At 52.1% G+C, this 27,492-nt stretch overlaps 3 protein-coding genes across 10 annotated transcripts in view; 2 read left to right on the top strand and 1 right to left on the bottom strand.

Annotated features, from left to right (window-relative positions):
* The first annotated feature begins 3 nt into the window (after positions 1-3).
* NIT1 (nitrilase 1) lies at positions 4-2,568 on the top strand. 5 transcript variants are annotated; one of them, XM_081112629.1, is made up of 7 exons: positions 4-87; positions 366-577; positions 780-1,034; positions 1,154-1,257; positions 1,418-1,551; positions 1,690-1,815; positions 2,044-2,568. In XM_081112629.1, the coding sequence occupies exons 3-7, from the start codon at positions 790-792 to the stop codon at positions 2,308-2,310; spliced, it is 876 nt and encodes a 291-aa protein (XP_080968755.1). In that variant the 5' UTR covers positions 4-87; positions 366-577; positions 780-789; the 3' UTR covers positions 2,311-2,568. The 5 variants fall into 5 exon arrangements, with proteins under 5 accessions (XP_080968755.1, XP_080968756.1, XP_080968758.1 ...); XM_081112630.1 differs by having other exon boundaries at positions 11-56; XM_081112632.1 differs by having other exon boundaries at positions 13-87; positions 485-577.
* On the bottom strand, positions 2,472-17,172 carry DEDD (death effector domain containing). Of its 4 annotated transcripts, none has more exons than XM_081112625.1 (5): positions 16,847-17,172; positions 5,375-5,763; positions 5,105-5,212; positions 4,457-4,603; positions 2,472-3,981 (listed from the first exon to the last, which is right to left on the bottom strand). In XM_081112625.1, exons 2-5 carry the CDS (start codon positions 5,697-5,699, stop codon positions 3,605-3,607), a joined length of 957 nt encoding a protein of 318 aa, XP_080968751.1. In that variant the 5' UTR covers positions 5,700-5,763; positions 16,847-17,172; the 3' UTR covers positions 2,472-3,604. The 4 variants fall into 4 exon arrangements, with proteins under 4 accessions (XP_080968751.1, XP_080968752.1, XP_080968753.1 ...); XM_081112626.1 differs by lacking the exon at positions 16,847-17,172 and adding an exon at positions 14,804-15,905; XM_081112627.1 differs by lacking the exon at positions 16,847-17,172 and adding an exon at positions 15,522-15,742.
* UFC1 (ubiquitin-fold modifier conjugating enzyme 1) overlaps positions 17,012-27,492 on the top strand; it is a 25,544-nt gene continuing 15,063 nt past the window's right edge. The window contains exon 1 of the mRNA XM_081112637.1: positions 17,012-17,095. The gene's annotated coding sequence lies outside the window, so the exon portion shown is untranslated. The remainder of the gene's footprint in view (positions 17,096-27,492) is intronic.

Here is a 27,492-nt window from a genome sequence, read left to right as displayed (position 1 = left end):
GCCTCCAGGCCGCTTTCCAGCGTGGATCCCGCGAGTGATCCTGGCGGAACCTCCATGTAGGACCCGCTCCCTGTGCCGCCGGCCGCGGTGAATCCCACCGGCGGCGCTTACGCGGGCACCAGAGCCGCCGCCGGGGGGAGGGGGGGCGGACGGCCGAGTGGAGGGCGCGGGCGCGGTCGGGGTGGGAGCGGACGGGCGGCCGCCTCGGGGGTTCCCGCCTCCGGGGTTCCGGGTGCGGATCGAGCTGTGCGGGTGCAGTCGAGAAGCGGGGAGGTGACTTGAGCTGCGGAGGCGCTGGCGGAGGACAGGGCCGCAGGTAACGCGAGGCTGCGGACCGTGGAGGTCTCCTCCGTGTCTCCCCGCAGGTTCGCTCCCTGTCGCCCATAATAGAGTTTCGGAGACGGGTTTCGCCGGCAGGGCCCTCACCGAGCCGCAGTGTGAGGCTGCCTTCGGGAAGGGCTGGTGCGTGTCTCATCTTCCTCAGGCTCGGCGCCGTGGTCAGGCCTCATCACCTCCTGTCCCTGCTGCTCCCTGGACCGCGAATACCTCGACTCCCAGCGCTTTGTGCTCAGCCCAGGTAACGTGTTTGGTACCCTCAGTGCCTGACACTAGTCGATGCTTCATCAATGTTTGTGAAATGAATGGTGGTGGGACAGTGGGGTGCCTGTGGGAGCAGAAGCGAAGGGAAGCCCAGCCTTCCTGCCTCCCCATTGGAACCCCATAGCATTGAACTTGCGTTTCCCCTGCTGGGGACTGAGTTCTGCCTGCACCATTCACAGGCCCAGAGCCATGGCTGTCTCCTCTTCCTCCTGGGAACTGCCCCTGGTGGCTGTGTGCCAGGTAACATCGACGCCAGACAAGCAGCAGAACTTTAAAGCTTGTGCTGAGCTGGTTCGAGAGGCTGCCAGACTGGGTGCTTGCCTGGCTTTCCTGCCTGAGGCTTTTGACTTCATTGCCCGGGACCCTGCAGAGACTCTGCGTCTGTCTGAGCCACTGGGCGGGAACCTTTTGGGAGAATATGCCCAGCTTGCCAGGTATCAGAAAGGGGGGATGGGGGGAGACAGGGAGAGGTCATTGCTTTGCTGGGCATTGTCTCTGGATTGCCAGATGTGAGGGTGGAGCCTTGGAAAGAGCGCAGTGTCCACTCCCCCAGGGAATGTGGACTCTGGCTGTCCTTGGGTGGTTTCCACGAACGCGGCCAAGACTGGGAGCAGACTCAGAAAATCTACAATTGTCATGTGCTTCTCAACAGCGAGGGTGAGACTTCACAGCTCTCTAGCTTGCCCCCTCCCAGGCTCTTCTCCCTAAACCAGGATTCTCCAGAATCGTGTCTTCTGTTTCCTCGGCCAAGGGCTCCTCCTCCCAAGGAGGCTTCTGGAGCGCCAGCACCCCCTCTTCCTTCTCCCTCTTATCCTAGGGTCGGTAGTGACCACCTACAGGAAGACACATCTGTGTGACGTACAGGTCCCAGGGCAGGGGCCTATGCATGAAAGCAACTCCACCATGCCGGGGCCCAGCCTCACTACACCTGTCAGCACACCAGCAGGCAAGGTGGGAGCTGTGAAGGGGGAGGGAGAGGAACAAGAGGGAGGGGACAGGAATAGTGAGCACAGTAGGAGATAGAGAGCCTAAGGAGTAGGGTAGGGGTGACTAGATGACCTGACACACAGGACACTCATTTTATCCCAGGTTGGTCTGGCTATCTGCTATGACATGCGGTTCCCTGAACTCTCTCTGGCACTGGCTCAGGCTGGAGCGGAAATACTTACGTACCCTTCGGCTTTTGGAACTGTAACAGGCCCAGCCCACTGGGAGGTAAGAGGACCTCTTCAGAACATGCGGGCTTTCCTTTCACTTCATTCTCTTCCCTCGGCCCTGCCAGTTAGATTTTCTCCCCCTTCCCACCTAGTGGGAAAATTCATTCCCCAAATTACTGCCTCTCATATGTTAAGGAATAGTTAACATTTCTAGCCAATTACAGAATGGTCACAATGGGTCGGCTGGCCTGCTGCTTCCCCCAGCCGCCACGCTTCTCCTCCCCAGGTGTTGCTGCGGGCCCGCGCCATTGAGACCCAGTGCTATGTCGTAGCTGCAGCACAGTGTGGATGCCACCACGAGAAGAGAGCGAGTTATGGCCACAGCATGGTGGTGGATCCCTGGGGAACAGTGGTGGCCCGCTGCTCTGAGGGACCAGGCCTCTGCCTTGCCCGGATTGACCTCAGTTACCTGCACCAGCTGCGCCAACATCTGCCTGTGTTCCAGCACCGCAGGCCTGATCTCTATGGCAATCTGGGTCACCCACTGTCTTAGGACTTTGGACTTCTGTGAGTTGAGACCCTCTGTGAGCTGGTGTTGCTGTTACTTTGAGGCAGGACCCAGATGTACCTCCCCCTCACTTGGGGAACCTTGACTCTTGAAGGAACGTATGCTTAGCTTCTTGGGAAAGAAGAAACTCACCTGAGCTCAGATTTCAGTTTCAAAAATGTGGAATTTCATATACTGTTTATTTCATGAAAACTAAAAACGCCGAGGGCTGAGCAACACTGGCATTGAAAGAAATAGAATCATAAAGTGTCTGGACATCTCCTTTGGGAGCTGAAAGGGGAGGTGGTGGCCGGCTGCAGTGAATTCCACCTGCAGTGCTTCCCTCCGCAGGTGTACCCCTCCCTTTTCCTGGTCCAGCTGGACTTGGCTCTGGCTCTAAGCCCCCTGGCTCATTCAACAAGCCTCCTACCCACATAAAAGTGCAACCCTCAGGGCATGTCCCAGCCCCATGCTCCTGCGGGGGGTGTAGGATGGGGAAGGACCTATGATGCCCAAGCCAGAAGCAAGCAAAGGGGAAGGGCTGCAGGGCATCTTATTTTCAGTCACCAGCACACATGGAAGGGAGTGTCACACTCCCCGCCCCTTTCCAGGGGGAGTGTTTGAACCTCGGCACTCCCCCTGTGCATGTGTACTCACCACAGCTGGCGGGGCTGACCTAAGTCCTCTCCTATTTTCCCTTGAAGAGGGACAGATTTGGTGTGCGGGGATACCACGCAGAGGTTTCAGCAATGAAATGGAAGAAACGAGGCAGAGAGGAGCAGCACCAGAGGCCAGGAGAGAGTTGAAAGGGCCACAGTTTCTTTTTTAAAAAGTCTATAATTTGGGAGAGGGTGGTGATTAATTTCCAAAATACACTTCAGAGTCTCACCTTCCACACAACACAGCTCCCTTACTCACAGCCCTTTGGTTTTCAGACAAAATGTAAGAGCCTCATAAAGCCAGAAGCACTGACAGCCCTCAACGCACCCACACGCAGCGTTCACTGACGTCCCTTACAGACTGTCCCACAGACTTCGCTTCTCCCTACACCTCCGCCTCGCGGCTCAGTAGTAAAGGCAGCTGCAGACACACGGGGTGAGTGGAGAGGGAAACAGGGAAGCCCAGGCACATGGGTGCAGGGAGGGGTGGGAAACACCACTTCCATTTTCCTTTGTCTTTTCCTTAAGAAAAAAAAAAAAAAAAAGGCAGGGGTGTGATTGGTTGGAAGGGGAGAGAAAAAACCCCAGAACAGTATGTACGCTCCAGAGGTGAGTGATGGGACCAGTCCCAGGAGGGAAGGTCAGGGCAAGGCCTGCAGCATCAAGTTCCTCAGGAGTTTCTGCCGGCCCAGCTCGTAGTCCTCCTCATCCACGTTCACCAGCAGCTTGATGGCTTCGTGGCCCACAGCCTGCTTGAGGGAGTCTGTGATGAAGACGCCTTTCAGTGCCTCTAGGAGCGAGCCATTGATGTAGTCGCGCCAGAATGCGTCGAGGTAGGTGAGCTCAGAGAACTTGATGTCACAGATGATGGAGCCCAGGTCCCGGGACTTGAGGATGGTGTTGGCCTGGTTAAAGCGCTCAAACTGGCGCTCAAGTGGGTCCTGCTTGTTGGAGAAAACGTTGCCCTGCAGAGCAGTCTCATGCTGGCAGTATTCAGCCCGAACCCGCAGTCTGATGTCTGTAGGAAAGAGAAGAGACGCAGAAGAGGTTGCCATGAGAGGATGAGTTTACGAGAAAGATGAAAAGAGCAGTAGAGTAGCAAAGTGGGAACATCACCTGACAGCTTCCCCTGCTCTTGTCCAGGACTACTTTTCTAAGTACCTCTGAACCTCCCTGAATGCAGGAGGTTCCCTTAAATAGGCCATGCCCAGGCCACGTTATCCCACCACTCAAGTAGCACCTTGTTTCTGGAAGGTATTTTCCTGGTTAACAGGCAGCAGTCGTTTTCACACGCTACTATGATACCATGCCCTGGTTCCTCCTACAGCTCCAGCGGGGACCCTCCCTCTGTTCTGGGGGTAGCTACGGAGAGCTGACAAGTGCTCTGCCACAAAGACAACTCTCCCCCAGGGCCACCCCTCAGACCTCCCTCTGCGGCAGCACCAACGCGAGCCTGGCACTGCCAAGTGCTCCTCTGGGACCCCTGAGCTCACCACATGTCTGCTTTTCCTTAGGATCCGGTGTTGCTGACTTTCGGCGTTTTCGCTGGCTCCCAAGTGTGGCTCTCCCTCGAGCTGGCCTCTTGCTACACATCTGAGGGCCTGAAGTGGGGCAGCACACCACAGGATAGTGAGGAGGCACTGACGGGGAGGAAGGGGAGGAGACAGTAGGGTAAATGCTCAGACACTTCTCTTGGAAAGAATCATTTAGACTTAGCAGGAAACGCAGTATCCACAATATGACCTAGGACACAATGTGACAACAATCACAGGACCCAGGGAACACAATGCCTCACCTCATTTTTTTTTTAATATATTTTTATTGATTTCAAAGAGGGAGAGGGATAGATAGAAACATCAATGAGAATCATTAATTGGCTACCTCCTGCATGCCCCTCACTGGGGGGGAGGGGGGATTGCGCTGGCAACCTGGGCATGCGCCCTTGGTCAGAATTGAACCCAGGACCCTTCAGTCCGTAGGCCGATGTTTTATCCACTGAGCCAAACCAGCCAGGGCTGCCTCACCTCATTTTTATGGGGTCATGGAGGGAGGCAGGGTCCTTTCATTTAAGGTGTGACTAAGAGTGGTTCCATGTCCTCTTTCTTGATGATGGAAATTAGGGGAATTTAATACGCACTCACCTGTTTTAGGGGATTGGGGAGGCCTTGGTTCTGGATCACTGAGGGCTCTGGGGGTCACATAGCGAATTGATGTCTCCTCCAGATACTTGTCTACAAGGTCAGGGCACACTGTAGGGGAAGAGGGAGTCATTCGGGAAGATGTACCCCTCCCTTCTCCTGGTCCAACCCTCCAACAGGCCTCTTAACAGTCCTGGGTACCCCCCAGAGCCAGTGCTGCCTCCCGCTGGGACTCCAGCCCAATACCCAAGTCCCCAGCCCTGTGCCCCTCACCAGCCCGCCTCCTCTTGAGGGTGACGTAGGGCAGGAGGTCATGGCGAGTAATGATGCGCAACAGCTGCAGCACTTGGCGGAAGTTAGTCTCATCACAACGGCCCTGGCGCTCAAGTGCCAATAAGAAGTCACGTCCATTTCGGATGAGGCCACGTTCATGGTCATCAATGACATCAACAAAGAGGAAAGAAAGAACGCGCACGTCTCTGTGTGTCAGGTGGGTGCCCACGATGTCAAACATGCGGTGCAGGCTGTACAGCCCGTGGTCCTGCTCACCACGCTCTTCTGGCCACACCTGGCTCGCTCGTCGCTTCAGGCCCGCCATGCTGGGGGCTCAGGTGCGCAGTGCTTCCCCGAATCCCTGCTTGGCAGCTGTAATCCCCACTACACTGTAAGGACGCCGAAAGAACCTGTGAGTTATTCATTCCTGCATTCCCAGTGCTAACACAATGCCTGGCACAGTGTAGTACTTAGTAAGTCTTTATTTAAAAACTAGATGCCCGGTGCACAAAAATTTGAGCACTGCCCTCAGGCTGGCCTGCCCCTCTCACAGTCAGGGAGCCCTCAAGGGATGTCATTCTGACTGCTTAGGCCCGCTCCCCTCCCTGTGGGCAGCGGGCCTAAGCTGCAGTCTGGCCAGCCTCTGCGGGAGGCAACTGGGCCAATCAAAGGAAAGCACTGCCCCCATCACCCAACCACTGCTGCCACTGCTGGCCACTGTGGCTGCCTACCCTCAGCCCTCGCAGCTGTGGCGGCTTTGTCAGGAAGGATATTCGGCTCTCCTGTCTAATTAGCATATTATGCTTTTACTATTATAGATAAAGCCTAGAGTTCTCCACATAAAACAGATGGTGCCCTAAGTTCAAGATTCTATTGGAGAACTAGAGTCACTTCTAGGTGAGAATGTTATATGCCATCTTGGTGCTACACAGCAGGAGTTGCTATTAGCTATTACCCTAATTGTTGTCCCCCTAACTCCCCCCGCCTCCAAAACACTGCTCTTGGTTCTTTGTGCTCCCCCCTAATCAGTTCATCTCTTAAATGTAGGCAAAATTGGGCAGAAGTAGAGAATTCACTCTTTAATAAGTAAACTGTAGCAGATGAACTTAAGGACAGTAGGAAACTGAAAATCTTTAGGGTGAGAACTAGTTTCAATTCTGCCTGTATCATTAACAAGCCATGTAGCTGTGTGACCTTAAGCAAGTCACTTAACTTCAAAGTTTCACTGCCCCTGTCTACAAAACAGGCATGAAAGAAACGACTACTCAGACTTGTTAAGAATCCAATGAGATAATACAACTGAAGTCACTTTGTAAATCTAATGCAAATCATTGTGAAAGAGATTCAAAGAAGCATCCTTGCCCCTCCAGCAGTAGCTCAAGTGCTTGAACATAGACCTATGAACTAGGAGATGACAGTTCAATTCCCGGTCAGGGCATATGCCGGGGTTGCAGGCTCAATCCCTCATGTGGGGCATACAGGAGGCAGCCAATCAATGATTCTCTCTCATCATTGATGTTTCTATCTTGCTCTCCCTCTCCCTCTCTGAAATAAAAAATACATTAAAAAAAAAGAAATAAGCATCCTAGCCCAGAATCATCCTTCCATAAATGTATCTATAGGTTTCCTATAATCCAACCAAGTCCAGAAGCATAACTGCTCTAAAGGTTAATGAGTAATATTCACCAAAATTCATGGATTTAAATCCAGAAATATGACCAAGCTCCTATGTTGAGCACTCTTGTAATTCCCCCATTCTACTTGTACCCCCTTGATGTTCAGATGCCATTTGGATATATTGTCTTCCAACCTGGCAGTCATTTACCAATCCCCTGTGAATGACCAATGACAGCCCTAGATTCTTTCTATAATTTGGCATTTGACTCAGAAAGTTCCTCCATCATCCTGGGTAATGTCAAGGACTCAGCCAATAGCCAGTCTTCAGGTCAAACAACATTCAATTCCACTGTAGTTGCTCATACTTACTGCCCCCTTCTGACCAAAACCTCTAACCACCCAGTCATTATACACTCCTGTTGATGCTACTTCTAAGTATGTCTTAAATCTGCCTCACCTTTCCACTTCCACTGCCCTAGTTCAGGCCCCAATAACCTCTCACCTGGACTTCTGCAACAGCCTCTTTTATTTTAAATATATTTTTATTGATTTCAGAGAGGAATGGAGAGGGAGAGAGAGACAGAAACATCAATGATGAGAGAAAATCATTGATTGGCTGCCTCCTGCACACCCCTTACTGGAAATCCAGCCCACAACCCAGGCATGTGCCGTAGAAGCTCAACCACTGAGCCACGGTGACCAGGTCTCAGAATCCACTTTTCATTCTCTAACAATATCAGTTTGTTTATAGTTTACATACAATAATATACTTCACTTCTCTGTACCTGCCTTCCTATTCCACACCCCCGCCACCGACCTTTCTCAGATGGCTAACTCCTACTCTTTAAGAGTGAACTCAAAAGAAAAGGGAAAAAAAGAAAAAAGAAAAAAAAAAGTCAGCTCAGATGCCATCTTTAAATTTAGTCCCTACACCTCATGCTGGGATATGTAGTCCTCTTCTGTGCTTCCTGGAACATTGCATATTCCTGTAGCCATTTATCAAAGTGTACTACGATTATTTGTGCACTTATTATCCCACTAGAGGCCTGGTACACAAAATTCGTGCATGGGTAGGGTCTCTAGGCCTGGACAGCGATCAGGGCCGACCGGCAGGGTGATCAGGGCGGAGGACGGGGGGAGGGCGCTGGTACCCGCCTTGGCTGGCCTGGGGCCTGTGGGTTGGGAGCAGCACCTGCATTGAGCATCTGCCCCCCGGTGGTCAGTGCACATCATAGTGACTGGTCATTCCTCCATTCAGTCAATTTGCATATTAGGTTTTTATTATATAGGCTTAGATCTTCAGCGACTCATGTAGAGGGACTAAGTTATATTCATCTTTATATCCCTAATGCCTAGCAATGGATAAAGCCTAGCACATAAACTGAACTTAATCTCCAAGAGATCATCAAAAGCAATACCCATTAACACATTAAGCGCCCTGTCAGTCACCAGTGACTGACACTATACTTTCCACCTGGAAGACAAAACAGGCTGGGCACTTAACGTGTTAAGAAACAAACTCAAGTCCAAGAGTGAGAGGACCTCATTAAAAATAGATACACACAACTCAGTTACCATTCACATACTCTAGCTAGCTATAGCCTCCCTACACTGCAGAACTACCCAATCCACAGCACCCTGCTCGCCAGCGAGATAGGTGGGTCTGTCCATTCTATATACCAACAAACTGAGTCTAGGTTAACACGTTAAGCGCCCTGTCAGTCACCGGTAACTGACACTGGATTTTCTGTTCGGAAGACAAAATAGGCTGGGCGCTTAACGTGTTAAAAAACAGACTAAGTCCTAGCTGGTTTGGCTCAGTGGATAAAGCGTTGGCCTGCAGACTGAAGGGTCCTAGGTTTGATTCCAGTCAAGGACACATGCCCAGGTTGTGGACTTGATCCCCAGTAGGGGGCATGCAGGAGGCAGACGATCAGTGGTTATTTTCCGTCACTGATGTTTCTATCTTCTTCTCTGAAATAAACATATCTATAGTCCTAATCAGTTTGGCTCAGTGGATAGAGCATCAGCCTGTGGACTGAAGGGTCCCAGGTTTGATTCCAGTCAAGGGCATGTACCCTGGTTGCAGGCACATCCCCAGTAGGAGTGTGCAGGAGGCAGCTGAATCAATGTTTCTAACTCTCTATCCCTCTCCCTTCATCTCTGTAAAAAAATCAATAAAATATATGTTTTTAAAAATATATACATCCTATCTAATAAAAGAGAAAGATGGTAATTGGTGTACGACCGCTACCCTTCCCATTGGCTAATCAGGGCAATATGCAAATTAACTGTCAACCAAGATGGCGGCCAGCAGCCAGGCAGCTGATGCGAATAGGGAGGCTTGCTTGCTTCAGTGACAGAGGACTCCAACGTTCCCCGCATGACTTGCCGGCCTCTCAGCTGCAACTCTAAGCAACTATGTTGCAAATAGAGAAGCTAAAAAACCCCCAGAAACCTGCTTTACTCAGCCGGGCTTCAGCCAGCCGGACCGCAACATTGTATCAAATACAGACGGTAAACAAAGACCAGAAACCTGTTTTCAGCAGCCCAGGCCTCAGAGCTAAAGCTGGCCCAGAATAAAATAAAAGAAAAAAAAGAAAAAAAGGAGCAGTTGGGAACTTCAGTCACCCGCCAGCCTGAAAACGGCCCTCAGCCCCTCAGCCAGACTGGCCAGGCACCCCAGTGGGGACTCCCACCCTGATCCAGGACACCCTTCAGGGCAAACCAGCCAGCCCCCACCCGTGCACCAGGCCTCTATTCTATATAGTAAAAGGGTAATATGCCTCCCGGCACAGAATCAGCAGAGCCGCGAGACCTCCCGGCACCGGGATCAGCGTGACAGGGTGCAGCGCCCTAACCCCCTGATCGGCCCTGCTCTGTGGGTGATAGAGGGTGGTGCCCCAACCCCCCCGCCCCCCACGGGCCCTGCTCTGTGTGTGATGGGGTAGAGCCATAACCTCCCTATCGGCCCTGCCCTGAGTGTGACAGTGGTGGCGCCCCAACCCCCTGATCGGCCCTGCTCTGTGGGTGATAGAGGGGGGCGCCCCAACCCCCTGATCCACCCTGCTCTGTGTGTGATGGGGGGGCGGTGCCCCAACCCCCCTGATGGGCCCTGCTCTGTGAGTGACAGTGGGGAGCTCCTCAAACCCCTGATCAGCCCTGCTCTGTGTGTAACAGGGTGTGGAGCCCCAACCCCCTGATCCGCCCTGCTCTGTGCATGACAGGGGGTGGCACCGCAACCTCCCCATCGACCCTGCCTTGAGTGTGACAGGGGGTGGTGCCCCAACCCCCCAATCGGCCCTACCCTGAGCGTGACTAGGGGTGGCATTGCAACCTCCAGATCCGCCCTGCTCTGTGCATGACAGGGGGCGGTGCCCCAACTCCCCCAATCGGCCCTGCTCTGAGCCCGACCAGGGGCTGCACCTAGGGATTGGGCCTGCCCTCTGCCACCCAGGAGCAGGCCTAAGCCAGCAGGTCGTTATCTCCCGAGGGGTCCCAGACTGCAAGAGGGCACAGGCCGGGCTGAGGGACCCCCTCCGCACCCCGAGTGCACAAATTTTTGTGCACTGGGCCTCTAGTATAATAATAAAAACATAATATGCTAATTAGACCGGACATCCTTCCAGAAGACCTTCTGGATGAAGCTAGGACTGCGAGGGAAGCCCGGGTCCCAGGTGCCAGAGGGAAGCTGGTGCCAGCAGCTGGGGTAAGGAAGGCCTATTCTTTTTTTTTTTTTTTTTTTTTTTTTAAATATATTTTATTGAGTTTTTACAGAGAGGAAAGGAGAGAGATAGAGAGTCAGAAACATCGATGAGTGAGAAACATCGACCAGCTGCCTCCTGCACACTCCCCACTGGGGATGTGCCCGCAACCCAGGTACATGCCCTTGACCGGAATCGAACCTGGGACCCTTCAGTCCGCAGGCCGACGCTCTATCCACCGAGCCAAACCGGTCTCGGCAGGAAGGCCTATTCTTGCACGAATTTTGTGCATCAGTCCTCTAGTATTAAAAAGAGAATAAAATAAACTACTTCAGAACAGCCAGGCTGATGGGATCTCAGAAAACTAAAGAGCAAGTAGAACCTGGTCCTCTCTACCTCAGTCATCCTAAACTAGAAGCACAGAGACTCACCCACTTAAGAAAAGGGAAGTCCACACTGAAATAACTTAGCCCCAAACCATGGGTTCTGATATGTGGACAGGAAATATAGCCCATATCTACTTAGGAGATACCCCACCCGAAGCATGGGAAAATAGCTATTCAACTACAGACTAAATTTCAGTGTCTCTTCCTCTTGTTTTACCTGATGTAGTCTCTAGGTACAGGAGGAGACAGAATGAAAATACCTTCTTGCTTATACCAGGCAACATGGAAAAACCAAGCCTCCTCAAAGCCCCTACAACTTCTTGTTCCCTATCCCACCTGGTCCCTTTGGCCACCTGCTGATTATGATGATCCCAGAAAAGTAGATGGACAGGTTTCACATTCAACCAATCAGAAGGCCAGGTTGCTCCAGAGCTCCCTAACTCAAAGTGTCATGACTTAAACCTTAGGAAATGAAGACATATTGTTTCACAAAACAGGCTACTGGAAAATTAGGTAGAATATAGGAAAGCACTGTGGTCCTAATTATTCACCAATGGATATCCTATCCTATATAATAAAAGAGAAATATGTAAATTGACCGTCCCTCCACTACGTTACCAGCCAATCAGGCATATGCAAATTAACCAAAGATGGCAGGTTAATTTTCATATATAGGTGCCGGGTGGAGAGCAGAGCCAGAGAGCTGGTGGCTGGGAGGACTTGGCAGAATGGGAGGCCATGGGATGGAGACAGAGCAGGAAGGGAAAACCAAGAGCGTGGGGAGCACCAGGAATTCTGGGAATCGTAGTTCTGGTGACAGACGGATCTCCTAGACTAGCGGTTGGCAAACTGCGGCTCGCGAGCCACGTGCGGCTCTTTGGCCCCGAGTGGGCTCTTCCACAAAATACCATGTGTGGGCGCACACGTACACTGCGATTGAAACTTCGTGGCCCATGCGCAGAAGTCGGTTTTCGGCCTGGGCAAGTCTATTTTGAAGAAGTGGCGTTAGAAGAAGTGGGGGATGCTGGTCGGTTGGGTGACAGGAGATGCGGCGCAGGCGGGCTGCGGGATACGCAGCGCGGGGAGATACATTGTTTTGAGGTATGTTCTCTGAGGTAGACCCCTTCCAACTCTCCCATCCACACTCGTCTATCTGAAACAAGTATAAAAGTGTGGATGGGAGAGTTGGAAGGGGTCGACCTCAGCGAACATACCTCAATCAGATTGAGGACGTTTTTAGCAAAGGCCAGTTTAGGAGTACCCTAATTAAGTTAATAACAATGTACCTACCTATATAGTTTAAGTTTTAAAAATTTGGCTCTCAAAAGAAATTTCAATCATTGTACTGTTGATATTTGGCTCTGTTGACTAATGAGTTTGCCGACCACTGTCCTAGAGCAGTAGTCAGCAAACTGTGGCTCGCAAATCACATGCAGTTCTTTTGCCCCTTGAATGTGGCTCTTTCACAAAATACCACGTGCAGGCGCACATGTACAGTGCGATTGAAACTTCGTGGCCCATGCGTATAAGTCAGTATTTTGTGGAAGAGCCTCACTCAAGGGGCCAAAGAGCCGCATGTAGCTCGCAAGTCGCATTTTGCCGACCACTGTCCTAGACCAGTGGTTCTCAACCTTCCTAATGCCACGACCCTTTAATACAGTTCATGTTGTAGGTGACCTGCAGCCATAAAATTATTTTCGTTGCTACTTCATAACTGTAATTTTGCTACTGTTATGAATCGTAATGTAAATACCTGTCTGATATGCAGGATGTATTTTCATTGTTACAAATTGAACATAATTAAAGCATAGTGATTAATCACAAAAACAATATGTAATTATATATGTGTTTTCCGATGGTCTTAGGCGACCCCTGTGAAAGGGTCATTCGACCCCCAAAGGGGTCGCGACCCACAGGTTGAGAACCGCTGTCCTAGACACTAGAGCAAAGTGAGCCTGGAGCAAGTTACTGTGGGGGATGGAGGGAAAGCAAAGGTGAGAGACATAAGTAAAATCAGAGTGTCTAGGAAAAACTAAAGGGAAGATATCCTAAAACTTCCAGGAAATCGCCACCAATGAAGCAAGGAAAAAAAAAAATTGCCTCTGTTATTCTGTGCGCAACAAACCAAACTGAGTTGGGGGTCTCAGACAATTCGCTCATATGATTGCAAAGACAGAAACTCCCGGATTGGAGAGGGCTCCCCGATTGGAGAGGGTGCAGGTCAGGCTGAGGGACCCCCCACATCCCCCAGTGCACGAATGTCGTGCACCAGGCCTCTAGTAATTCTATAATAGGCCTCAATTATCTGAGGATTAACTCCTTCCATTTGAGGGGGAAAAACAGCCACTTTCCAGTTCTAGATTCCAAGATCATTTAAGGTCCCTAAAATTATCAGAGTTTCAAGGTCAGTGGTTCTAAATCAGGGATGATTTTGCCCCCGTGGGGACATTCAGAAATGTATGGAGACATTTTAGATTGTCATATGGTGGACTAAGGGTGGGTGTTACTGGAAGGAGTGAATAGAGGTCATGGATGCTGTTAAGCAACTACAATGCACAGGAGAGTCCCCATGACAAAGAATTATCTGGCCCAAAGTGTCAACATTGCTGAGAATGAGACCCTACTCCATATGGAGGTGGTAACGGGTCTGAAAGAATAGGGACAGCAGGTCACTTTCCACCCTAGATCTGGAAAAGAAAGCCACGGTCCCTGTGACCCAAACCCATTCAACAGTATGCCAGAAGGAAAGAAAAGCCAGGCGGGCAGACTCATTTAATTCCTAAGTCCAACTGGCACTCAAGAGTTCTATCTCACTCCAACCTTGGTCTCTACCACCTGCTGTTGTCATTCAGGTGAACAGCAGGTGGGAGGGCTATACTCCCTCTGCCCCATCCGAGAGGTCTAATTTGACCTAGTCTAGTGGTCGGCAAACTCATTAGTCAACAGAGCCAAATATCAACAGTACAACGACTGAAATTTCTTTTGAGAGCCAAATTTTTTAAACTTAAACTATATAGGTAGGTACATTGTTATTAACTTAATTAGGGTACTCCTAAGCTGGCCTTTGCTAAAAACGTCCTCAATCTGAGGGGTCGACCTCAGCGAACGTACCCCAACTTCTTCTAACACCACTTCTTCAAAATAGACTCGCCCAGCCGAAAACCGACTTCTGCGCATGAGCCACGAAGTTTCCATTGCACTGTACCTGCGCGCCTGCACGTGGTATTTTGTGGAAGAGCCACACTCAAAGGGCCAAAGAGCCGCATGTGGCTCGAGAGCCTCGGTTTGCCGACCACTGACCTAGTACAATCCAGACTTCTGTGAAGATAAGAGAAATTCCATCCTGTGCAAGACAGACACAAAGGGTCCCACACTTAACCCCATAGCCATCCTTAAAGTCCTGAAAGGCCGCTGATCAGACTCATTTAATGAAGCCAAATGGATAAGAGGCCTAAGTCTCCCAAGGCCATGTCCTTGGGAGAAATGTCAGGAGGCTGGTAACAGGCAGCTCTCCCCACTTAATCATCATATAGGATGGAGAGTTCACTCACTCAGCAATCCAACAGGAGTTCCAAGAATCTATCTAACTTCAGCATTAAAAGATCATGGCCAACTTCCTCTTAATCCAAAACACTCAGCCTTCTGTGGCAATGAAGCAAGGGAAGTCAGCTTAAGTTACAGAGAACCTCGACGAAGGTACCAGAGTAGTGAGGAGAACGTACCCCTTCTGACCACAAGGTGACAAGAACTCCTGGGACCTGGTGTCTGAAATAACGCTAGACACCACATTTGAGACCCTAACATTGAGTCCCCCCAACAGTTTTCCCAAAGTGCTCCTTTGTTCTTAGGAATTGTTGAATTTCTTAGAGTTGTCATTTCTTCTCTTGAGGAGGGGCCAAGCCAGCCAAGGACCAAGGGACAGACTATGTGCATCCACTGGACTTCCTCTTGATTGGTCGTTCTCTATGAGGCTTCTACTTCCAAGCAAAGTCAAGCCTCATCCCAACAAAGGATGATAACTGTATTTCCACAAAACTGAAGGTATGTGACTCTCTCAGAGCCCTTACGAAGCAACGTTATGTGGAAGAACTAAAAAGTGAGGTCCTGAACAAATAGAAGAAAGAGTAAGCAACAACCTTCGGAAGGGCACCCTTTAGTAGACAGGCTCCTAAGTGCAATGTTCCACGCGATTAAAAAAGCGTCTCTCAGCGCTACCAGAAGACCAGGTCAAAACAAAACAAAGCTGGGGACTGGCCCAACACACCTAATTCCTCCTTTCTCTCCTATTTATATCGTTACCGAAACAGACCATACGCACTCAGTGGTAGGTGAGAACTCATTTTACCTGCCCTCTGCCCACCACCGAGCTCAAGCCGATAGTTTTTCCTGCATCTCCATTCCCTTCCATCGTCCGCACACAACACAAGAGCCCAGGCTTACCTCTGCGCAGACTTCGTCTCCGGGGGTCTCCCTAGCAGAAGGTCAAGGCCAGAAAAACAAACGTGGGGGAAAGAGTCCACTGTCAAGCTTTGTTTTGGAACCTCAAAGGCGCAAGGTGTTAGTTATAGAAATACAGACAAGCCGACAGCCACTTCGGTGGAAACGACCCCCTCCAGGCTACCAAGAAAACTCACCAACAAAGTCACCAGCTTCACTAACTCTCCACCAGCCCGTTCACAGACAAAAACAACTCCAAACACTTCCAGCCTCAATGGCTCATGGCAAGAAAGGTCCCAAATTCAACAACTTGTAGGAAAACCAATTACCCTTTGACACATTCTCACCTGAATCCCCAAATTCCATGAGGCCCGCCTAGTTTTGATACAATAGTAACATTAACTCACATCTTTGGAGAGAACTGGGGCAAGTGCTACCGCAAAGAAGGCGCTGGCATCAAGCTTCCTCACCGACCAGGCCTCCCGCCCCGCTCCCGCGCAGCCCCGCGCCAGGGGCGTTCTCTCTCCGTCACACGGACCCTCCCTCCTCGCACCCAAACAGCAAAGGAAGGTCTGGAAGCCAGGGCGGTCCCTGAAGAGCCTGGTTTCCAGACGCCATCCCGGGTCCTGCTCCCGTTCTCAGGCGCCCAGAGCCGGCTTCCCTCCGCGCACCGGCCGCCCCGCCCCCCACCTCCGCTCCCGGGACCCCGGGCCCCCGGGCCCCGCTGCCTTCCGGTCAGAACCGGGAAGCAGAGCGAAGCCGGGGAGCTCAGAGCCCGGCCGAACCTCCGCCAACTCCAGGGCAACCACCTGAGCGCCCTGCAGGCTCCCGCCGCCCGAGCTCGGGCCCGGCCCCCACAACTGCCCGCAACTGGCGCTGCCCCGCTCCGCCGCCGCCCCGCGCGGGAGCCCCAGCCCCCGCCTCCAGCCCGCGCCCCTCCATCCCAAACTTTCTCCATGACCTCGGCGCCCCGACAGGCCACCCACGCCCCAACCTCCATGCCCCCTGGTCACCCAGATCCGGCCCGAGCCCCCTCCAGGTGCCACTCGCACCCTCCCCGACCGCCCCGAGCCCCAGCCTCGCTTCCCCGTCTCACGGCTCGGGCCCCGCGCCCCGCACCGGAATCCCGCCCTCCTGCCGACCCCTGCCCCGCGCCCCGCGGCCGCGCCCCTCCCCCACCTGGCCGCGGCGCCCCCTCCCTCCCGGCCCGGCCGGGCGTCGCCACCGCCTCCCTCGCTTTCCTTCCCCGGCCTTTCGCGGCCCCGCCCGCCCGCCCGCCGGCCGGCCCGCTCGACCCCCTCCCCGCCCCGGCCGCCCCGCCGCCTCACCCCGGACTCAGGCTCGGCGCCGCCATGTTGGATCCATCCGCGCCGCTCCCCCCGCCGTCTCCCGGCGCCGCATCCGGGCTCCTGCCGCCGCCGCGGGCGTGGGACCGGGGGAGGGGAGCGGAGGGGCCGGGCGGGCGGGGCCGGGGAGAGACTGCGTCCCGAGCGGCGTCTCCGGAACCTGGCCGGCGGCGGGCCGGCTGGCGGCGGCGTCAGGCCCGCGGCTGGGCGCGCGCGGAGTGGCCATGCCAGGTGAGGGCAGCCGGCGCGGCCTCCGCGGGCGGCGCGGCTTCACGGCGCGGGGCGCGGGCGGGCGGCCATCTTGCTGCGGGGCAGCGGGGCCTGCGCGGGGCCTCGGGGCGGCGCGGGGAGGAGGGCGCGCGGCGGGGGCGCCGCGGGGGCGGCTCAGAGACCCGCTGAGGACCGGCCGGCGGCCCGGACGCGGAAGGGCGGACCGGAGGGCGCTGGTCCAGAGCGGAGAGGGTCGCGACCTGGGTTGACCTTTGCCCTGAGCTTCCGGTTGACCCGGACGTGGGGGCCTGGGCCGCTGCCCCGGCGGCTCCCCGCGCGGGCGGGTGTGGTCGGAGCGGGTCTCGCCTGAGCACCGGCTCCCGAGGAACGGCGCCCGCGCGGAGCCTGGCGCGTTGGGAAGGGGGCGGCCCGGGGGCCCGATCGCAAAGGCCTGGAAAGTGGGTTTTACCCTCGGACACCGGAGAGGCTGTGAGGAGGCGAGCGGAGGCGCCGACGGCGACATCCGCCCTTTAGACACGAGCGCGGGGGGCCCGGGGCCGCTGTTCGTCCCGGAGAAGGGAGAGCTAGGGGAGGAGATGGGAATGGCCCCGGCAGAGGGAGGCGGCGAGACACGCCCCGGTTCCACTCGGGCGTCGGGGGTGATATGCCGCTGCCTGGGGAGAGAATGGGTGTTCGGTGCCGGCGGGCTCCCGATGGACACTAGGCAGGCGATGTGGGCCGGGGCCCAGCGGGAAGGTGGGTGGGTGCGTGACTGAAGGTGGTGCTGGCGCCATGGAGGCGAAGGAGAGGCTGAGCGAGGAGACCTGCCCGCCAGCGGACGGGCCAGGACAGGCCGGGAGGAGGCCGGGAGGGAAGGGGCAGGGACGCTGGTCACAGGGTCAAACGTAGCATCAGGTAAGATGCCACTAAAATACGTCACCAGATTTTGCAACAAGGAAGTCATTTAGTAATTTTGGAGAAATCTGGTTCGGAGACATGGTGGGTTAGAAACCAGATAGAAGTGAATTGAGTGATTGGGAAGGCACAGGGTGGGGCAAAAATAGGTTTACAGTGGATCTAGAAAAATCTATTATAGACTAGTGGCCGGTGCACGGATCCGCGCCTGGGAGCTTCCCGTCCCGTGAGCCCCAGGAAGTCGTGTGGGGAGCCTGTCCTCCGCCCCGCAGCTTCCCGGAAAAATATTTCCAAATGCCCTTCTACGGCCAGGGTCGCGCCTTGCTGGCCGGGAGGCCCCAGTAGACGCCTTGGGCTGTGCTGGGCGCCGGATAAGAGACGCTCTGAGGTAAACAATACAAAGTTGGGGATCTTGGGGGGTGGGGGTGCTCTCTTGCCCACGCCGCCATTCCTCAGACCCATCTGACTTTTACCCCAAAGGTCAGTCGCCACCTTGTGGCCACTTTTATATTGCTGCCTTCCTCTGTAGCTCCAGGGCAGTCGGTAAGGGATGAGATTTGAGCTCGATGCCTGAGGCAGAGTTCCAGGAGCCCAGCGGCAATATCAGGCTCATCCCGGTTACTCCAACCGAGTGCTCGCTGCATCCACCCCCGGAGATTGTACCTGTAGGCTTATGGGGACGTGCCTCTCGGCAAGTTCTGGCTCAGCCGTGGGCATCCTCGGTGATGGGGTGCCCGCGGGGGGTGGGGGTTGGGTGGACCTGCCTGCCCGCGGGAGCCGCCGGGGAGCCGCAGGGAAGTGGGAGCCTGGATGCTGACTGGGCCCAGGAACGGTGCGATGGGCTCAGCTGCAGACGCACATGGAAGACCTGCTCGTAGGATTGGGAGAATGGGATGTTCTCCGTTCCCGGGACTCTCTCCGGAGGTGGGGACCTGTCCAGCTTGGAAGTGGTAGGAAGGAAGAAGGGAGAAGCCGGATCACAGTCCCGCGTAAGGCGCGTTCTTAGTAGTTCAGTTCTGCATCCAAAGGAACATGGCACTGATGCCCAAGGGAGAGATCCAGGGAACTGGCGTTGGTATCAAGGTTGTCCCGGTCACACGTGAACCTTCCACGCTGCATTTGTTCACAGTAGATTGTACCTGTAGGGTACAGGGGGTGATTTTTCCACGCAACTCCTGGCCCAAGTGTGGGGCTGCCTGAACCAAACAGGTCAGGCCAGCACCTGCTGGTTGCCCCTCTACCCACTGGAGCTGACCAGTGCTCTGCAGGGACCCAGGAACAGGTATTCAGTGCCAGGACGCCGACTTTCCAGGAGATGGAGCTGGGGACGGGTGGTAGGTGGAAGTTGGGAAGGGCTCAACCAGGGACATGTGTGGGTGTCAGTCATTGGGCTGGACTTAATCAGCGCTCACTCTCGAGATGGAGGCCAGCCCAGGCAGTATGTGCGTGAAGTGCCTCTGGGTTTTTCTGGAGCCCACATCCAGAGACTCAGAGTGCAATAGGTAAGGGGTGCGGTGTAGCCACAGGATCCAAAGGGAGAGTTCCACAGGCTGCAAGCGGTTGATCTGTGGTCATTGTGGCTACACCCCCACCACCCCAGTGTAGGGACTGCAGTCCGTTTGCTGCAGATTGCGCCTGCCAGAAGTGGGAGAGGCTTGTGCGCTGTAAGTGCGCTCCCCAGCCGTGAGCCCAGCTTCTAGGTGAGTGGCGTTCCCGCTATGGGAGCACAATGACCAGCAGGAGGCAGCTCCTGCATTGAGCATCTGCCCCCTGGTGGTCAGTGTGCGTCATAGCGACGGGTGATTCCAGCTGTTTCGCCGTAACAGTCGCTGAGCTTTTATATCTAACAGGGTAGTCCTTGGGTTCTCTTGGACTCCTACATCATTTCATGGCGACGTCGCCATCTCCCATTTATTTATTTTTTAAAAAAAGAAAAGTTCAATCATTTCAACGTATGTGCATATGTGCATTATGTTTTTTATTATTTATTTACTACAAGTAAAGGTCAGGAATTGTTATCTTTCAAATTTTTTGACTGTTTCACTTCATTGCTGCTGTGTATGTGCTCCATGTGAGTGACATAGGTGTTTATGTAGGTGGGTTCTGACTTACGGCGAAAATTGCGTTATGTCGCACGGTAGGAACGGATCTCTGACATAACCCAAGGATCTATTGTAATAAAAGCGTACTATATAAGTCGACCGAATGGCCGAACAGCAGAACGACCTTCCAGACGACCACACTGTGACACCCACTGGCGCCAGGCCAGCAAAGGCGGGTGTGATGCGATTGGTCGGGGGCCTGGCCATCACCCCGTGATCACCCTACAGAGGGAGGCCCAAGGTCACCAACAAGCAGGCTGCTGCAGGTGGGCGGGACCTCCCTCTGTGGGGCACAATCAATCACATGATCGCCCTGCAGAGGGAGGCCCAGGCCACCAACCTGGGGATGTGCCCTTGATCAGAATTTAAGCTGGGACCCTTCAGTCCGCAGGCCAACACTATCCATTGAACCAAACTGGCTAGCACAGTAAATGAATATATTTTTAACCCTTTTTGGTCCAACGTGAAGGCTGACTCAACAGACCAGGCGCTAGGAGCTGGTCCAACGTCGAGCTGAGGTCTAGTGAGACAGATAACTTCAACATTCAATCCCGTCAATTAATTTGGGCCAGACTGAATTCCAGAAATAAAATTGGACCGCAAAGGGTTAAAATCTTAAGAATTTTAATAACCAGTCAAAGTTAAGTAAAGAAACTGAGAGTTACCTAAAACGTAAGGGTACAAAGAGATTGAAAGTGAAAGAATGGAAAAAGATATATTATGCAAACATAAGCCAAATGAAAATTATATCGCCAAGGTGAAAAGCATTACTAGAAATAAAGAGCATTTTATATCAAAAAGTTCAATTTGCCCTAACCGGTTTGACTCAGTGGATACAGCATCGGCCTGGGGACTCAAGGGTCCCAGGTTTGATTCCAGTCAAGGGCATGTACCTTGATTGCGGGCACATCCCCAGTGGAGGGGGGGGGGGTGTGCAGGAGGCAGCTGATCGATGTTTCTCATTGATGTTTCTAACTATCCCTCGTTCTACCTCTCTAAAAAATCAATAAAATATATATATTTTTAAAAAGTTCAATTTGCCATGGAGTTAAATTTGTATGCATATCTACATATCCTATATAATAAAAGAGAAACATGTAAATTGACCATTCCTCCACTATGCTCACCAGCCTATCAGGAGTGAGTATGCAAATAAACCTGACAAAGATGGCAGGTTAATTTGCATACGCAGGTGTCAAGCGTCCGGGGAGGCGACGGCAGCCACAGGCTACTGGGACCTTTACTGGCAGAGAGCAGAGCAGGAGAGCGGGAAGTTTGGAGGACTTGGAAGAGTAGGAGGCTGCTGGACATAGAGCAGAGCAAGAGAGAGGGCGGCTTGGAGGGCATGGCTCCCTCTGTCACCCCAGCTTCCTCATCACACCTGTGGAAACTGACAGCAGGGAAGAGGAAGTCCCACCCCCTCAGAATCAGCCTTTGGTCAGACAGCTCTCAGCGTCCTGACAGCCAGGACTCTCATTCACCTGCATCTCAGACCGTGAGAGAGGTGGGACTATGTCTAAAGAACAACTGTTGATACAACGTAGCTCTGCAGCCGAAAGATGCCGGCATTATCAACAGAAAATGTCTGAAGAGCAACGTGCGTCTGATCTTGAAAGAAGGCGGCACCTGTGATAGAATGTATCTGAAGACCAGCTACTGGAAAAACGTCACCCTGGTGCCAAAAAACACCGGCATCATCGACAGAAAATGTCTAAAGACCAAAGTCGTGCCTTTGAAGTTGAAAGAAAGCAGTGGCGACGACAGAATATGTCTAGAGAACAGTCATTAACAAGTACTACCAATACTAGTAGGAACTGCCTTCTCAGCGAAAATGGAGTACATGAGGATGCAATTCTCTAACATAGTTGTGGAATGACTTAGGTATGAATTTTGCCTATCACTAAATTTCTCTGATGAAAAACCATCCAATGGGAAATGTACTCGGTGTTGTAGCAAAGGGAAAGTCTGTCCAAATGATATACATTTTCCAGGTTACCCGACATATTTTAAAAGATTAATGTATTTAAAAAGGTTAATGACAAACGAAGATTCTGACAGTAAAAAATTCATGGAAAATATTCATTCCATAAATAGTTCTTTTGCTTTTGCTTCCATGGGTGCAGATATTGCATCGCCATCAGGATATGGACCATACTGTTTTAGAATCCATGGACAAGTCTATCACCATACTGGAACTTTACATTCTTTGGATGGTGTTTCTCAGAAGTTTGCTCAACTCTATATTTTGGATACAGCCGAAGCGACAAATAAAAGATTAGCAATGCCAGAAAACCAGGGCTGCTCAGAAAGACTCATGATCAACATCAACAACCTCATGCATGAAATAAATGAATTAACAGAATTGTACAAGATGCTACATGAGGTAGAAAAGGAAGCCCAATCTGAAACAGCAGCAAAAGGTATTGCTCCCACAGAGGTAACAATGGCGATTAAATACGATCGTAACAGTGACCCAGGTAGATATAATTCTCCCCGTGTAACCGAGGTTGCTCTCATATTCAGAAACAAAGATGGAGAACCTCCTTTTGAAAGGGATTTGCTCATTCATTGTAAACCAGATCCCAATAATCCAAATGCCACTAAAATGAAACAATTCAGTATCCTGTTTCCTACATTAGATGCAATGACGTATCCTAATCTTTTTCCACATGGTGAAAAAGGCTGGGGAACAGATATTGCATTGAGACTCAGAGACAACAATGTAATCGACAATAATACTAGACAAAATGTAAGGACACGAGTCACACAAATGCAATATTATGAATTTCGTCTCTCTGTGCGGGACACATTCAATCCTATTTTAAATGCAGGAAAAATAACAGTTTATCGTGGATTAATATTAAAAAATGGAGGCCAATCTGATAAATTTCATCAAAGCAAACCAATTTGAGTTGTGAGATGAAAAATACAGTCGTTTGTTGGATTATCTCAAATGTAGATCTGAAAATGACAGTGTGCCGATTGGTAAAATGATACTACTTCCGTTGTCTTTTGAGGGTAGTCCCAGAAATATGCAGCAGCAATATCAGGATGCTATGGCAATTGTAACAAAGTATGGCAAGCCCAATTTATTCATAACCATGACATGCAACCCCAAAATGGGCAGATATTGGAAACAATTTACAGCGCTGGCAAAATAGTTGAAAACAGACCTGACTTGGTAGCCAGAATTTTTTATATTAAGCTGAATGCTCTTTTAAATGATATCTGTAAAATCCATTTATTTGGCAAAGTAATAACTAAAATTCATGTCATTTAATTTCAGAAACACGGACTGCCGCATGCTCACATCTACACTAATAAAAGAGAAACATGGTAATTGGCGTACGACCGCTACCCTTTTCATTGGCTAATCAGCAAGATATGCAAATTAACTGTCAGCCAAGATGGCGGCCGGCAGCCAGGCAGCTTGAAACTAACATGAGGCTTGCTTCCTTCAGTGACGGAGGTAACCAACATTCCCCACCTGCGGCTGCAGGCCTCTGAGCCTGCAGTTTCAAACATTGTAACAGATACCGCGGGACTTCAGCCAGCAGATTCGCAACATTGTATGCAAAGGCCAAAAACCTACTTTCAGCCGCTAAGAGCGGGAGCCAAGCCTCAAGCTAAAGCTGGCCCAGAATAAAAAGAAAAAAGAAAAAAAGGAGCAGTTGGGAACTTCAGTCACTCCCAGCCTGAAAACAGCCCTCAGTCCCTCACCCAGACAGGCCAGGCACCCCAGTGGGGACCCCCACCCTGATCCAGGACACCAGGGCAAACCAGCCAGCCCCACCCATGCACCAGGCCTCTACCCTATATAGTAAAAGGGTAATATGCCTCCCGGCACTGGGATCAGCATGACAGGGGGCAGCGCCCAAACCCCCTGATCGCCCTGCGGCTCTGTGTGTGACAGGGGGCGGGGCCACAACCTCCATATCCATCCTGCTCTGTTCGTGACGGGAAGGCGCCCCAACCCCCTGAGCAGCCCTGCTCTGTGCCTCATAGGGGGGAGCTCCCCAAACCCCCCCTCCCCACGGACCCTGCTCTGTGTGTGACGGGTAGAGCCATAACCTCCCCATCGCCCCTGCCCTGAGTGTGAGAGTGGTGGCGCCCCAACCCCCTGATCGGCCCAGCTCTGTGGATGATAGAGGGCGGTGCCCCTACCCCCTGATGGGCCCTGCTCTGTGTGACGGGGCGGTGCCCCAACTCCCCTATCGCCCCTACTCTGTGTGTGACAGGGGCAGCGCCCCAACCCCCTGATTGGCCCTGCTCTGTGCATGACGGGGTGGCACCGCAACCTCCCCATCGACCCTGCCTTGAGTGTGACAGGGGGCGGTGCCCCAACCCCCCAATCGGCCCTACCCTGAGCATGACTGAGGGTGGCATCGCAACCTCCCAATCTCCCTGCTCTGTGCATGACAGCAGCGGCACCCCAACTCCCCAATTGGCCCTGCTCTGAGCCCGACCAGGGGCTGCACCTAGGGATTGGGCCTGCTCTCTGCCACCCGTGAGCAGGCCTAAGCCAGCAGGTCGTTATCTCCCGAGGGGTCCCAGACTGCGAGAGGGCACAGGCCAGGCTGAGGGACCCCCCGTCCCCCCCAAGTGCACAAATTTTTGTGCACCCGGCCTCTAGTAGTATTGATATTAGATAGTGAGTCCAAATTACGTTCTTCTAATTAATTCCCTTTTAATATGCACAAATTTCGTGCCAGGCCCCACTAGTGTGTGTGTGTGTGTGTGTGTGTGTGTGTGTGTGTGTGTGTGTATAATGCAAGTTAGGATGGGACGCCATAACGGGTCATGACCAGACAGGAAGAGGTTGGGCACGCAGGTGAGGCTCCAGAGCAGAGACAGAGACAGGGCCGGTGAGCTGCCATGCTCTGGCTCAGGCAGGCCCCCAGAGCCGGAGCAGACATGGACAGAGACAGGAGGGCCAGCCTGCGGCTGATGCAGGCCTGGAGGGGAGACAGTGGGCCTGCCTCCTGTTGGTAGCAGTGCGGCTCCCTCCCAGCTCCTGTGGGCGAGGGCGGCTTCCGCCTCCTGCAGAAGCCTCACGGCTCCCGTGGAAGCAGCACGGCTCCTGGAGGTGCACTGAGGTTCCCACCGGCTCCCGCGGAAGCAGCGGGGGTCCTACTGCACACGATATCGCACGATGGGCTACTAGTAATAACCTCAAATTACATAGAACAGAAGTACAAGAAAAAATAGACAAATTCATAATTTTAACAGGAGGTTTAACACATTTATTTTGTGACGGAGCATACGTCTCTCGGAACCAATAGATCGCCCCTCCCAAAAAATCAGTAAGGTTATAAAAAAATTAAGTAACATGAGCAGCAAATTAGATTCAGCAAGCATATATACTCCACTATATTCAACTACCGTGAACTAGAAATTATTTTCAAGCACACTTGGAACATTTTTTAAATTGGCCATATTGAACTATAAAGCAAGTTTCAACAAATTTCAGAAGACTGAAATTATACAGAGTGTGTTTCTTGCCCTCATTGCAGTTAATCTAGAAATCAGTAAGAAAAGGTGACTCAGAAGTCTTTATATTTAGAATTTATGAAATACATTTCTAAATGACCCTCCTTCAGAGGAATCACAATGGATTTAAAAAATAATTAGAACTGAATGATATTAAAACTATGTACTGAAACATATGGGAACATATATAGTCATTTTCTTTTTTCAAATTATAAGGAAAGTTACTAAAAATGGTGACAGAGTAAGTGGATGCTGCACAGACATGCTCCCAGGAACAAACGGTATTACAACTGAAATACAGAAAAAACGTCCTGAATCATCAATGGAAAACTCACAGGAGAGAACCCTGACACCCAAGGACCGATAGTGGAGACCTCATAGAGACTGGTAGAAGGGGCAGAGGCACAAAAGGCTGGCCAGGCTCCAACAGACAGAATCTAAAGTCCCAGAGAGATACCTCAGCTAAGGGGGTTGCCACTGAGAACTCCGGGATCTAATCCCCAACCTGGGCCCCCCAGCAGAGAGCACCAAAAACCAGAGGGTAACATAACATCTGGCTATCAAATCCAGCAGGGTGCTGTCTGCCAGGGAGTAACAGCTGAAAATTCAGGCACTCTCTTAAAAGGCCAATGCACAAAATTCCCTGTGGAGCTACCCACCTTGTGCTCTGGCAGAGGGAGGGTGAAGTGGACTGGAGCTGTGAGAGCAGTAGCCAGTACTGGGGATTCAAGGGATAGAGCTCAGAAGGCAGACACCCCAACTTTCCTGGGCAGAATCATTCCCTCATACAGCGCACCGACATCTTTCCCATCTGCCTTGCCTGGGAGGAGAATAGTTAACACACCCTATTGGAGAACACCTTACCCTGAGGACACTTAAGAGATTAAAAATAGCAATTAGCCTCCAGACAGAATTAACTGCCCAACCCTGATGAAAACTCTCCACACCTGAGGACAATTGTCTGGGGGCAAGTCAAGTTGGCATTTTATCAGTCTGTAGGCAGAGGCAGTCTCTGCAGGCTTTGAGTATGCCTGATCTATTTAGTTAGAAACAGCCTTTGACACTGTCCTGAACTAGAAACTGAGAGGTGTAGAGGATCTACCTAATACATAGTCACAAACCCAAATAGAAAGCCCAAATGAGGAGACAAAGAACCGCCAAATGAAGGAACTAGAGAATTCTCCAGAAGAAAAGAATGAAGCAGGGATTAGAAATTTATCTGAAACAAAGTTCAGAGTAATGATGGTAAAGATGCTCAACAGCATGAAAAAAGATCCTATCTAATAAAAGAGAAACATGGTAATTAGCGTACGACCGCTACCCTTCCCATTGGCTAATCAGGGAGATATGCAAATTAACTGCCAGCCAAGATGGCGGCCGGCAGCCAGGCAGCTTGAAACTAACATGAGGCCTGCTTGCTTCAGTGACAGAGGATTCCAACGTTCCCCGCCTGCCGCTGCCGCTGCCGGCCTCTGAGCTGCAACTCTAAGCAACTATGTTACAAATATAGAAGCTAAACAAAATCCCAGAAACCTGCTTTAGTTGCGGGGCTTCAGTCAGCAGGATCGCAACATTGTTTCAAATACAGAAGGTAAACAAAGGCCAGAAACCTGCTTTCAGCAGCAGAGGCCTAAGAGCTGGAGCCAAGCCTCAGAGCTAAAGGTGGCCCAGAATTTAAAAAAAAAGAAAAAAAGGAGCAGTTGGGAGCTTCAGTCACCCGCCAGCCTGAAAACAGCCCTCAGCCCCTCACCCAGACTGGCCAGGCACCCCAGTGGGGACCCCCACCCTGAAGGGTGTGTGACCAGCTGCAAACAGCCATCATCCCCTCATCCAGGCTGGCCAGGCACCCCAGTGGGGACCCCCACCCTGATCCAGGACATCCTTCAGGGCAAACCAGTTGGCCCCGACCCG

Source organism: Myotis nattereri (assembly GCF_964212035.1).
Source record: "Myotis nattereri genome assembly, chromosome: 18".
Classification (NCBI taxonomy): Eukaryota; Metazoa; Chordata; class Mammalia; order Chiroptera; family Vespertilionidae; genus Myotis; species Myotis nattereri.
The sequence above is the reverse complement of the archived record's forward strand: the minus strand, read 5'-3'. Positions and strand labels throughout refer to the sequence as shown.

What these genes read in the sequence shown, in the direction of transcription:
- DEDD (XM_081112625.1), bottom strand. Translation starts at nt 5,699, where the DNA reads ATGGCGGGCCTGAAGCGACGAGCGAGCCAGGTGTGGCCAGAAGAGCGT. An exon ending in CCTCAAGAGGAGGCGGGCTG is followed by an intron (nt 5,213 to 5,374) that starts GTGAGGGGCACA and finishes CTTCCCCTACAG; the next exon opens with TGTGCCCTGACCTTGTAGAC. An exon ending in TAAGGAAAAGCAGACATGTG is followed by an intron (nt 3,982 to 4,456) that starts GTGAGCTCAGGG and finishes TCTTTCCTACAG; the next exon opens with ACATCAGACTGCGGGTTCGG.
- NIT1 (XM_081112629.1), top strand. Translation starts at nt 790, where the DNA reads ATGGCTGTCTCCTCTTCCTCCTGGGAACTGCCCCTGGTGGCTGTGTGC. An exon ending in TCAGCACACCAGCAGGCAAG is followed by an intron (nt 1,552 to 1,689) that starts GTGGGAGCTGTG and finishes ATTTTATCCCAG; the next exon opens with GTTGGTCTGGCTATCTGCTA. An exon ending in CAGGCCCAGCCCACTGGGAG is followed by an intron (nt 1,816 to 2,043) that starts GTAAGAGGACCT and finishes TCTCCTCCCCAG; the next exon opens with GTGTTGCTGCGGGCCCGCGC.